Consider the following 13,501-nt stretch of genomic DNA (forward strand, 5'->3'; position numbering starts at 1 on the left):
GACTTCTCCACTCTGAACACATCCAAAGGCTGTTCAGTCACTGTTGGCTACAATGTGACGCTCTGTCTGAAGTGATGAATCATTGACGTCACACTATAACGACACACCATGAGTGTTGCTTTCTTTTTTCTTTTTTTTTTTTCACTCCCCCCACTCCTCTTCCTCTGGAAGGGAGGGTCGCGTCACGCCCACCATCAGCCTGTCTGCAGAGGAGGACTACAAATAAAAACCCAGATAACATCAGGGTGAGACACATTAGTCCCAGTCTGAGCTGGGCACTCACTGAAGACACAGTCGACGACACAGCAGTCATGACTCAAGGTAAGAGAATATTAAGATTAATTCATTTGTAAAAATTAGTTTCTAGCTTTACTTACATTTGTTTTCCCATTTCTTTTGAAGCCTTACAACAACTCAAACAAAGTGAGGTTGTATGAGACACTTACTGTATGCATGGTCAGTGTGTTACTGTATGTACAATAGACAGCATTCAGTGGGCTGCCTGTACAGAGAGGGAGAGGGAAACTTGACTTATGTATTGGCGCTTATGTGTGTTGACGAAGCTTTTTGAATGTACTATGCTGTCAGACGGCAATTTTCTCAACACATTCCTACAGTATGTGAACAAGCACAATAATATAGAAGCAGCATTGGCAATTATGATGATTAAGATGACATCAGATCAGCTGGTAAATCAATTAAAGGATTCCAAATGTCATGAACACTGTTATGGATTATTATTGAGCAAGTGGGGCCCTTGTACAAGACTGCTTTTCCTGTTAATCACGAATGGCGACTTTATTCACCCCTACAAAAAAATCTAAATTAAACTATTATTATTATAATGATGGGTGCAGTTATGTTTTTCCTCTCCGTGGAGAATAAGTGAAAGTCATGTTGGGCTTTCACTTGTCACTGCTGCAGGCATCTTGTGTGAGAATAACAAAGGTGGCAAATGTGAGGTGATCACCTCATGCTGCTCTTTCAAGCAAACATTCAGAGATCAAAAGACCAGAGCATCTGAAAAATCTTTCACCCCGATGTTTCAGCTGAGGATTGTTGCCTTGGGACTTAAATGCCTGTGATAGCAGCTGAGAGCCCCCACCAGCTAACTGCAGCTATCTTTACACACACACACACACACACACACACACACACACACACACACACACACACACACTGAAAATAGTTTACTTTAAGTCCTTGCAAACCCATTCAAAACATTCCAAACCTGCAGGTTCACTCTGAATCTCCTCTACAACCTATTGCCAACTATAGTGCACAGATGTAAGAGAATAAACACAAGTTATAAAACAATTTTAATTTGAAAAAGAAAAGCATGGAATGAGAATAAAACCAATGAAACAAATAAAAATGCAATAAATTGACAACTCTTGAGATAGTGTTTATTCAGTTTGCCTGTTTTTGTAAAGATTTTAAAAGAGTTCTTTGGTTTTAGCTCATTTGATTATTTGCTTCTCTACAACAGAAAACATCGAGTGAGTAACGTGTGAAGTATAACATGACATTAGACGTCACATTATGGCCGTCATTTTAAAAATATTTTGTGACATTTTATGGAGCCAGGCAACTAATCAATTTATCAAGACAAAATTTGACAGATTGATCAATCATGGGCAAGACAGCTTTATTTATATTGCATGTTTCATATACAAGGGCAAATCAATATGTTTTACATACATTTACATTTTTGGAAACAATAAAATGTACAATTTCATAACTGGAGCAATGGAGCATAAAATATGATTGTGCAGCATGAAACAATAATTTACTTTAACATGCAGACAATTAAAATGTAAAAATGCTTTAAAAGAGCTCAATCATGAAAACGAGAAAAGAAAGGTTTTTAGCCTCGACTTAAAAATATTCACAATTGGTGCTGATTTTAGTTCCACTGGTAGTTTATTCCACTTTATTGCTGCATAACAACTAAATGCTGCTTCACTATATTTGGTTTGAACTCTCGGGTCAACTATCTGACCTGAGTCAGTAGATCTCAGAGCTCTACAAAGTCTATATTCTTGTAATATGTCATTAATGTATTCTGGACCTAAACCGTTTTGTGATTAGTAGACAAGCAGCAGCAGAACTTTAAAGTCTGTTCTGGAAGCCAGGGTAAAGACTTTGAAACTAGAGAAATGTGCTCTGATCTTTGTGTTCTGGTTAAAACGCGAGCTGCAGCGTTCTGGATGAGTTGCAGCTGGATGAGTTGCAGCTGTTTAATGCGACATTTGGTTTACACCTTTATGGAGACTTTAATTGAAAAATCAGACAGTTTATATAAATATGGAGCATTAATTTGTGTTTATTTAACACCTCTGCAGAATGAATATGTTTTTCTTACATTGGTTGTTTGTGTATTTATTTTTCCAGGATTTAAAGTCGACCCATGTCGACACCAATGACATTTTGTTTTACTTACCTTATTAGGCTCATGCTGGCGTCATTGCTGCCAGATTTGGCTGCTTTGTGGGAGTTTGTGGGAGCTAGGAGTGAGCATGTGAATTATGTTAAGCTGAGCGAAGGAGTCAAGGTCACGGCTGAGGAATGTCTGCCTTCTGCTTTTTATATCAGATCGTTGAACTGCTGCAAGTTATGTACCCTATAGAATAGTCTGGCAGCTAATGAAATGTATTCACTTTAGCTTTGCACCACTTATGCACAGCATCTGGAACAGAGCACAACAGCTTTACTTCAAAAGACTTATACTGTAACTGTGAAGTTTGGGAGCAAATCAAACTGAATTTCCTTTACACCGCTCATGAAACCACAGTAAGGCTCCCAAATCATTACAGAGAGGATGAGGTCATGCACTCATTGCATCATTAGGTTCACAGTCTTTCATGTGTTATTCATCGTCGTTTTTACCTTGTGGCCAGCTGAGAATCTGTTTCAATGGGCACTGTACCTTGTGTTGTGGGGTGTGATTAAAAGCTAAACTCAAAAGAAAAAGAAAACAATAATCTTAATAACTTGAATACATGTCATACGTATTTATTTATTCAGTATACTGTTCGACTCAAAACCCTGTGCTTGTATTTATTTAACATTGTAGATCAAATGTAAACAATGAAGTCTTGTGCTTCCAAAACTCCAGCTGACTATGGATAGGTATAGTATAGCCCTCTTGAAAGCATTTGCCACAATTGGAAACACAAACAAGACCATCATGGTTTGTGGCCCAAGGTTAAGATTAGTAAAACCTTAAAGCCTTGAGAAGCCGAGGAATGACCCCCCCCCCTCACAGAATTCACGTAAAACAGCAGAAAGTGTTTGCAGATTTGTCTTTGTTTACTTAAGGCAAGCCCAGCCGTGACTCCACCACTTCCTGCCCGTTTCCAGGACTTTTCTATTCTGAACACTAAGGTATGACTTACGGGAGAGACACTGACCTCCTCGGAAGGTCATGCAGGAGCACAGACAGTGGTCAGTCAGCAGCAGCAGGGACAGAACTGTAGATTATTCAGTAGTGTTTCTTGCAGTTTTCCTACAAACAAGAAATAAAATGGAGGGATTCACTCAAAGTCACGCTCCGTGCAGTGGAGAGAGGGAAGGGATTTATATTTGCACATTAATGGAAGTAACTGTCAGTATGTCTATTTTCCGCATCTTACAGTAAGTTCATAGAAAACCTTGTGTGACACATCTTACCATAAATGACTGCAAGAGTAAGTCCACATAACTTGCAGAGGTTTTTAACCACCTTGACAAATATTTAACCAAGGAGGGAAAGAAACTCACTTTTAGAAAACATTAAAAACTCATATTCAGTGATGATGCATCATCAACAACAAACAAACAAACCACCTTTTACTGTCAGGTGAGGTGAATGATGAAGAGTCAATATCGCTCAAGGCAAAGTAAGAGAAGAAGAAGGAGGCAATAATCCAACGTTACAGATGCCAACTGACATAACAAACAACATAAGGAAATCTTATCTCTCATTAAATGTATTTTACTAGTTATAGTTCTCCACAATTGTCTCTGTCCCACACCTGCTGAACATTTTACAGCTCCATGAAGACTTTACTGTGGCAATTTAAATTCTCCATAAACATATTTCCTCCTATTGGAATGAAGGAAGCAGTGATAGGCGAGCAGAAAACAGATGTAATGCATTATGTTTCACACAGTGTAAAACAATTGAAGAATGTGACATTGAAAAGGTTCCTCTCTAAGACTTGAAAAAGGCTGAAAGAATAAAGTATATATGATACTTGATCTACATAAAAACAGCATTTTTTTGAATGTTTTCTTCTTCTTTATTCCTACAATTAAGCGCTGGACATCGATCACTGTAACCTGGAGAGTGAATTCAACAACACTGACCATCGCACTGATCTCAACGGCATAGATCGTCTGATCTTGAGAAGAGGCCAAGTGTTCACAATCAGCCTGCATCTTCGCTCCGGGAATTATCAGCCAGGACTCAGCTCACTTGACTTTGTTGCAGAAACAGGTATAGGCTACAACTCCTTCAGTGACTCTACACTTAACATCATCTCTAATCATCATATTCTGATATCTGGCAATGACAATCTGTGTTTTCAAAACCTCAAAATGAAGATGTCCCGTGATAGCTGGTTGTGTATACATACAAAAGATACTCACTTTCTCTGGTTGTCTTTTGAGACAAAGAAACGAAAAATATTCACATTTAAGAAGACAAAAAAAATCCACAATTTCAAAGCTATGGACACTAGAATAGTTAGGCAGCTATTTTACTGTAGTTATTAACTAATAATTGATGAATTCCTGCAGCCCTACAGTTAATGTCATATTAAGATGGTGCCATTTTGTGTTATGGTCAATGAACAAATATAGACTTAAAAGTAAAGCATAACCCAAGAAATATTAAATGTGTTTTGTAATTCACATCAATTCAAATAATATTTTTTTGGGGGGGTTAAACTGTGTAAAACTTATCAACCCTCCATCTGCGATCGTGTTCTGGATGTATAACAACAAAGATCCAAACACTCTTCAGTTACTCTTGACATCATAAATGCCACCATCACTATGACTTTTAAATTATAAAGCAAAATGTTGTAAGATGTTAGATAACATAACAAGATAAATCAACCACTGATGAGTTTGACGGATGTAGGCAGGAAGCTTGACGCTTCTCTTTGCCCTGAAAGTGAGTGATTTGTGTTTACAGCCCGGGGTTAAGTATGAGCTGCGTCGTGTTTCACTGACTTCTGCCTTCCTTATGTTGAGAATACTGATTGATGGTTCCTGCTGCTTTAGTAAGATGATATTGTCGTTCAGTTTTATGTTTTTGTTCGGTGGTCTGTGATGAATCCTACTGAGGCGAACTAAACCAGGCTGTAATGTTGAAGGAGATCACACATTCAATTAAAATATAATGTAAACTAAGTGGTGGACTTGAAGTCTGCGGAGTTCCATTAAAGCTTGTGTGTAACTTTTCAATACAAACTAATGTTTGTTACGAACGATTTCCAAATGAATTCACACACAACTGATGATGAGCGACAGCTCCACGTGGTGTTCTGTGTTTCTCAGTGTAGCAGTGTTTTGTTTTCATGTTTGTGGTGACAAGGAGCGATGCACCTGGCGGAGGGAAAGGTGGAAGCATAACAGCTTTGCTAGTAAAGTGACACAGCAGCAAACTACTATCCCCAGCTGAGGTGAAACAAATGTTGCAGGAGAACGTACATTTCACAAATTGCCCCTGGTTCTCTGGAGCACGAGTGAGGTTGTTGTGAGCTACTGAAACAAATGTTCAAAGACAATGTTGGAAACAGACCTAGAGTTATTATTTCACAAAGCTATGGAGGCTCACCTGAGTGGCTAATTGGAAGCCACACGAGCAGTATATAACAAGAAGTTACACACTCCAGCTTTAAAAAGATGAGGCATTTCTGACCTTTTACTGTTGGGTTAAATGTTATGTTTATAATGACCTTGTAATGAGGGGGAATTACGCAAAACCATCCATCATGTCCTTGCACTGACAAAAAGGAAATAAGGGAAAGTGGGAATTTTCCCTTTTCTCTCGTCAGTTGCACTGCTACTGCCTTTTACTTTGAAAGCACTTCCATTACTTGTAAGATGTTCTGTTATTGTTTCCATTGTTAAGCTCAACCTTTCCTGCAGAGCTGTGATGGTGTTAATAGATTTTGCTGTTATTGTTGGGAGCCTCTGATATTAAGAATATGAAAATACACTGAAAAATAAAGACTCCTCTCCACTTTTAATATTTGGATAACATTGTCATGTAGAGTTTGAACAGCTGTTGCTCGCCATGGACACTTTTAACAGGAAGTATTACTTGGCAGCAGGAAACCATGTGAATAGTCACAGATAACATTATCAACCTTTTAAAGTCCATTTTAATGGGCTGGAGAGGAATCATCAGACCACCCATTGAGGAGGACATCAGACATCATTCCAGTCCTTTATGAGTTTAAATTTTAAAGTTTAAATGCATGTATTAAGTATGTGAATATTTTTACACAATGTACCTTTAAAATAATTCAAAGATCTAATGTGGGAGACTTGAATATCAGCCACTTAATTAGGTGCCATTACAGAGTTATTCTGCCCGCACATGAGAACATTCCTCAGACGTTTGCTCTAAATTTAACATGGTTTGGGAAAAGTCCCATTCCCACACATGCAGGATTCTAATATCTTCTGGCGCGTGCAGGTCCTCAGCCACATGAGCAGTATGGCACCAGGGCTGTATTTGGTCTGTCTGCCAACGTCGACACTACCCGCTGGAGCGCCGCTATCATCAGTCCTCCTGGGGACACGGTGGCTCTGTCCATCTGCTGCGCCCCTGATGCCCCTATAGGCCGCTACACACTGACCCTGGGTCATTCAGCGCGGATCGAGTTCATTCTGCTCTTTAACCCCTGGTGCCCAGGTGAGTGAACAGACCATAATGTCATGTTGTCATGCCATGAATCCTGTGTTCTTCTCCAAAGTGCTTTGATGATCATGTTTCATGTCGTAATGGAATCATGACGGCAGATATTCAGGATCCGTGGTGATGTGATTTTACTGGGGGTAAAATGCTGTAAGTTTAATTACAATTACAAAAGGAGTAGTTTACATTTTGGGAAGAGTTTACATGAGACAAATCACTCCAGTCTCATTTCTTTTTCATAGATGTAAAGACACTTAAGCAGCTGTTGGCTTGGCATAGCATTAAGACCAGAATTTAGAGGGATAACAGGTAGTCTGGCTCTTTCCGGTTGAAAAACCTTTGTGCAACCATCACAAAAGGTCCAGCGTGTATGGGCAAGTGACATCTGATGATGAGATTGTTCCTCCACTTACCAAGCCCTTTCATCAGGGAGTTGTTATGGCCTTCATTTACCCATAATAATTTAAACACTCACAACTCTCCATTCTTCTTCATTGGTATATGAATTGGGTTTATGTGGGCAGAGCCGTCCATTCATTCTGGTTGCAAGATTAAGCCTTTGCCAAATACTATTAAGGGCAAATTCTTCGGCTTAATTTTTAGACTTAATTCTTACTTTTTACACACTGGACATTCATGTCTCTCACAAATAAACCTGTTATATCCTGCTTTTTAATGCAAGTGTAAAACAAAATGTTCAGTTTTACTCCGTTACAAAAGGACGAGGCCACACATGTGGATTGCCCTGATTCTATAATGCACAGCTAAACCTCATATCGAATGAAAACATGTTATATGAACTTCTGAACTTCTTGTCTTAAAGTGTCCTAAGTGTCTGAAAGCGAGAAGCTATTCTTAAAGGATTTAAGAAAAAGCACTTTGTATTTAAATGCCGAAAGTATATAGTTTTGTTTCCAATACTAAACCAGTCTACCAACCTACTACATGTCCTCCAGTTTGGACATGCAGGGGGACAGACGTTGTACTGATGGTGATGTGTCCTGGCCACAGGTGATGCAGTTTACATGGAGGATGAGAAGAGTTTGGAAGAATACGTCTTGTCTCAGGATGGGATCATTTTCCGAGGGAGTTACAAACATCCCATAGGTGATCCCTGGAACTTTGGCCAGGTACCAACACCAACACTGATGCTGTTCTCCTCGCACACAATCACCGCACATGCTTAGACAAGCAGGTCGGCCAACATTGTGTCTGAGTAATGAAGGAGTGTGTTGACTCTGATAACAGGGCAATATCCACTTATCACATGACTAATGTGTTCCAGAACAGAAATGCCTCACTGTTATTCCCCATAAAATTCAATATGTCAAATTAGAGATTTGTTATCTTTTTGTCCTTGTTTTCTTTTATAGCTGATACAGTTTAACTTAAGCATTAAAAGTGAGTTACTCTCATGTAACGTCAGTAAAATAACAAACGATAAAACAAACATACTTGCCTAAAAGCTAATGTAAAGTATATTTTTCTTTTTTCAGTTTGAAAGTGGGATTCTTGACATCTGTCTGAGGATTCTGGATATGAATCCTAAATGTCTGAGAAATCCTGGTAAAGACTGCTCAGGCAGGAGAAATCCCATCTATGTGTCCAGAGTGCTGAGCGCAATGGTGAGACAGTTCTTTTCTGATTCTCGTGCGCTTTTCTGTTTAGAAACCATTTATTTGCAAATACTGTGAGTTTGATAGTACAAGTACACTCTTTTCCTTTCCATTTTAGGTGAATTGCAATGATGACAGAGGGGTGTTGCTGGGAAAATGGTCAGATGGTTATGAAGGAGGTGTGAGCCCGTTGTCCTGGAGAGGCAGTGTGGAGATTCTGCGCAACTGGGACACACAAGCTTGTCAACCTGTGCGCTATGGACAGTGCTGGGTGTTTGCTGCAGTGGCGTGCTCAGGTAAGATAGAGCAGAGTGCAGTTTGGCAGCCTAACACTGAACAGCAGACTTGATTTGTATCAAACAGATGCAGCATAACACCATAATGTGTAATCTAAGGGTTTTTTTTTGTAATGCCCTGTCAGTTTTCAGAGCTCTTGGCATTCCCTGTCGGGTCATCACCAATTACTTGTCAGCCCACGACACCAACAGCAACCTGGTTATTGAGCGCTTCATCAATGAAAATGGAGATCTCATTCAGTCTAGAGAAATGGTCTGGTAAGTGCTCAAACATTATATGCACTCTATATTGTACCACAGCAGGATGATGCAACATTATGTGCTCTAGAAAAAAGGACCATGCATTACAGTAAAAGATAGTTGTATGGAATGTAGAAGTTTCCAGGATGACTGGGAATTTGAAAGGGAAATTCATTTGTGGCAATTGTATCTCAAATTTAATAAAATATTTCTTAGAGAATAAAGATAAATGTGTAAAATGCCCCTGATTTGATCATTAAAGCTGTAGTGATTTAACACTCCCTCCTGCTTGGCCTTAGCCCTTAGCCTTCATCCAGATCCAGAATGAAATTATCATTTGCAACACATTTGCCAAATGAGTTCACACTATGCTGATTTATTACCAATCACTCTGATGTCCACAGGGGGCGACAGTGGAGCTTTAACAGGAGATAAATACTGTATACTTAATGTCAACAGAAGAAGAGATTTAAACCGTTGTGGTTTATTTCTGTCAGAAAAGACAGGTACGTGTAAATACAGGAATCAAGCTGATGGTGTGTAATATATCTATAGGAACTATCACTGCTGGGTGGAGAGCTGGATGACCAGGCCTGACCTTAAACCTGATTTTAATGGCTGGCAGGCCAGTGACCCTACACCTCAGGAGAAAAGTGAAGGTAACGAACTGCACCACTGCACCCATGTTGATGTCTTCATTCAAAGGGAAATTCTCATCAAACGTGATCAATTGTCTTTGTTTTGGCATTTTCTTTCAGGAGTGTACTGCTGCGGCCCCATCCCTGTGAGAGCCATCAAGGAGGGAGAGCTCTTGTACAAGTACGATGCCCCATTTGTCTTTGCGGAGGTTAACGCTGATGTCATCACCTCCATGAAGAAGAAAGATGGCAGCATATCAAAGGTCACTACTACTACAGCGGTAGGCCAGAACATCAGCACAAAGAGTGTTGGCAGTGACGCCAGAGAGGATATTACTCATCTTTACAAGTATCCTGAAGGTAGAGACACAAACCTATAATTCCCAAAATGTCAAAAAATATTGATTCGTACCAACTCTTAAAAATACGGTGTGTCAACTTTAAATAAATCACATGCATTTCACACAATGCTGATTACATTTCTGGCATTCCCACGCTGATTTAATTTATGTCAAGACTGACCGAGGCAAAGAGGAAGCACAATTGCAGCATAGTGCTGCCAAAGTGAACCTGCAGCAACAGGTTGGCGTATGATTGAAAGCAGCAAGAAGCACTCATTTAAAGTTTCAGGAGTGGATTCTACTGATGAAAAACATGTATGTTCAGCAGTATGACAGGATAAATGCTTATTGCAACTGTATAGCAGAGGGGCGAGGTTGTTGTGAGAGCAGTATATTAAAATTTAATATACTGCTCTCACAACAACCTGTAGAGGTGTTTTTTTAATTCCTCAGGGGAGAGAGACGGAAGTTCCCCACTTGAGCTTTAATGCTAATAACTTTATGCTTTTTGATTCCGGTTGATTATACCGTAAAGTCGATTATTCTGGATGGCAAATCCACATTTTTTCTGCAGTTCATTGTGTGATTTTGTTGCATCCTCATAGGTTCTGATGAAGAGCGGGAGGCTTTCAAGAAAGCCAACCACCAAAACAAGCTGCTCCAGCAGCAGCAGAATGAAGGGCTGCACCTCACCATCAAGGTGTCAGCAGACATGAGGAAGGGCTGCGACTTCGACGTCTTTGCTGTGGTAACTAACAACACGCAAAGCACCAAGAAGTGCCGCTTGGTGTTTGGGTCCTGCGCTGTGTCCTACAATGGCTTCCTGGGACAAAACTGTGGCTTTAAAGACCTGCTCAATGTTGAACTCTCACCAGGAGGAGGTGAGACATCCAAGCCGACCACGTTGGTGCTTTACATATTAAACTGGTGTTTTTAAACCTGTTGTCTCCTGTTTTTCAAGAGAGGCGTGTTCCACTCAGACTGAACTACTCTAAATATGGCGGCCAACTCACTGAGGACAACTTGATTCGTTTGGCGGCTCTGTTGTTTGACTATGCCACCAAAGAGTCAACGCTGGCAGTGAGGAACATTGTGCTAGAGAATCCTGACATTAAAGTCAGAGTGAGTAGAAAAAAAAATGCATTGTGCTACACTACTTTGGTTCAGTTTACTATCTATCTGCAGTTATTGCTGTTATTTCTGTCCAGCAAGACAGTCCAGTTCAGCTCACCACGGTGTGGTTTGGAATGGTAAACCCTGATATGACTGGTTTTTCCACCTCTGCTAAAAAGCCAACGCAAAACAGTGTAGCCCCCGGAAAAGATCCATGGAAAAGAAGAAAACGTCACAATAAGGTTTTTTGTTTGTTCTTTTGCAAATCCATCCATCCATCCATTATCTACCGCTTTATCCTTCAAAGGAGGGTCGCAGGAGGTGCTGTGCCTATCTCAGCTGACATAGGACGATAGGCGGGGTACACCCTGGACAGTTCACCAGTCCATCACAGGGCCACATATAGAGACAAACAACCATTCACTCACACTCTCACACCTACGGTCAATTTAGAGTGACCAATTTACCTAATCCCTGTATTGCATGTTTTTGGACTGTGGGAGGAAGCCGGAGAACCCAGAGAAAACCCACGCACACACAGGGAGAACATGCAAACTCCTGGCAGAAAGGCCCTTGTTCGAAGATGTTCCAAACAGGGCTCAAACCTGGGAACCTGGGTCTTTCTTTGCTAATATTCAACACAAAAGACCTTCAATCCTCTCTTTTTGTCACTGTGTATTTAAGATGACACTTTTACCTTACTGTCACACAGAAGTGACAATTCACTGTTGACCAATCAGCAGACTGCAGTGTGTCTACTTCTGTACCCAAACAGTAGCAAAAAACTGGGTTGGTATAGATCACTTAAATTGGTTCCGCTCTCAACCTTTTGCAATGGAAGTGCAAATAAACGAGACAAAGCTGAAAAACAGTGCCCACTGCTGCATGGTGAGCTGAACTGCACTGGTCCTGCTCGGTGGAAATGCAACTTATTTACCTGCAACAGGAAATAACACTGAAGCTCACACATTCCTGAGTGACAACAACATATTTTGGCTGGCTATAAAAGCACTGCATATCATAACAAGCACCTTAGCCCTAAACAACCTGTACTCTGGTGATACTTTGACTAATATCTGGAGTGGCTGTGCTCTGCAGATCCTGGGTGAACCAAAGATGAATCGTAAACTGGCAGCAGAGATCACCCTCCACAATCCACTGCCAGAGTCGCTGGAGAACTGCTGCTTCAGCATCGAGGGGGCCAACCTCACCGGGGGCTGTGTGATTTCTGAGAGGTATGAGAGTCTCAACGTAGGAAGAAACTGTAACACAACTGAAATTAAATGCTTGTCCTATGTTCTCCATCATGAAGTGGCTCATAGCTTGAGCAAGAGCAGTTCAGTCGATTTATCTCGCTCACAAGATTGGTTGTATACTTTGCTGTCCTACTTTAACAGCAGTCATGAAACTGTGAGCATATTGTACCTCTTGTTTAGTTTATACGCATCTCCGTCTCCATAAATAGTCATAAATATGTCTGTCAGTGATAATTGATTGTCAAAATATTTACTGTGATAAACTCCTCCCTGTGTGTCACAGAAGTAACGTTTAAATATTTATCCCACAGGCTGGGCTCTTCAGTGGGATCAGGGGAAGACGCTAAGGTGAAAATTTACTTCACTCCCAACCATTCTGGCCTGAGAAAGCTTGTGGTCGACTTCAACAGCAGCAAGTTGTGTCACGTCAAAGGCTACAGAAATGTCATCATCGGGAAATAGTGTTACAGCCTCTTGTGACAGCAGCTTTTTTAATATATATTTTTTTTAGCCATTAAGCAAAGCATGCTTTTGTGCACAGTTTTAATGCATGAACTTTTCCTATTATGTATTTCATTTCTTCGTGCTATAAATTTTCATTGAGATTTTCAGTTTTAAAATGTGACCGGAGAACATTTTGTATGATAAATGTAGGTCAGCTAATGTGTGCATGCAAATATTTTTTATCCACAACCTGTACCGTTTCTTCTCACAATCTGAAGTGAAAGGAATAGTATTTTAAGTACCATGTACCCTTTTTTTTTATACTCGTGCTGCAATTAAAAGGTCAACTTATTATCCCACATGTCATTATTTTGTAGGAGCATTTAAAGGAGAAACGACGTTGGCACAACACAATTAACCTAGTATTAGTCAAAACAGAGACTGAAGATGTTCACCCTCTAGTCACTAAACACCCACTGAAGAAGGAGACATCTCTAACCTGCCTTTATAACCTCCTGCTCGGGCTGATTGCCCTCAGCTGTGGGAGAACACAGGTGCCGCAAATAAATCCTGAGTTAGATTCTGACTCTCTCTGTAACAAAATGTCAAAAAACATTAGACTCTGTTGGACAAATGTGTCC

General features: G+C 40.3%; 1 protein-coding gene across 1 annotated transcript; it reads left to right on the forward strand.

The window, feature by feature from the left end:
* The first annotated feature begins 272 nt into the window (after positions 1-272).
* Positions 273-13,187, forward strand: tgm2b (transglutaminase 2b). Its single transcript, XM_083892975.1, has 13 exons — positions 273-321; positions 4,301-4,480; positions 6,695-6,913; positions 7,928-8,046; positions 8,413-8,541; positions 8,651-8,828; positions 8,954-9,086; positions 9,624-9,727; positions 9,827-10,066; positions 10,653-10,928; positions 11,009-11,169; positions 12,259-12,395; positions 12,728-13,187. Exons 1-13 carry the CDS (start codon positions 312-314, stop codon positions 12,876-12,878), a joined length of 2,037 nt encoding a protein of 678 aa, XP_083749101.1. The 5' UTR covers positions 273-311; the 3' UTR covers positions 12,879-13,187.
* Positions 13,188-13,501: the final 314 nt, after the last annotated feature.

The sequence above is a fragment of the Microchirus variegatus genome (assembly GCF_963457635.1).
Source record: "Microchirus variegatus genome assembly, chromosome: 7".
NCBI lineage: Eukaryota > Metazoa > Chordata > Actinopteri > Pleuronectiformes > Soleidae > Microchirus > Microchirus variegatus.

Bases quoted from the DNA above. Each gene is read 5' to 3' on its own strand.
- tgm2b (XM_083892975.1), top strand. The intron at 9,728-9,826 runs GTAACGAACTGC...ATTTTCTTTCAG, and splicing joins ACCTCAGGAGAAAAGTGAAG to GAGTGTACTGCTGCGGCCCC. The intron at 11,170-12,258 runs GTGAGTAGAAAA...TGTGCTCTGCAG, and splicing joins ATCCTGACATTAAAGTCAGA to ATCCTGGGTGAACCAAAGAT.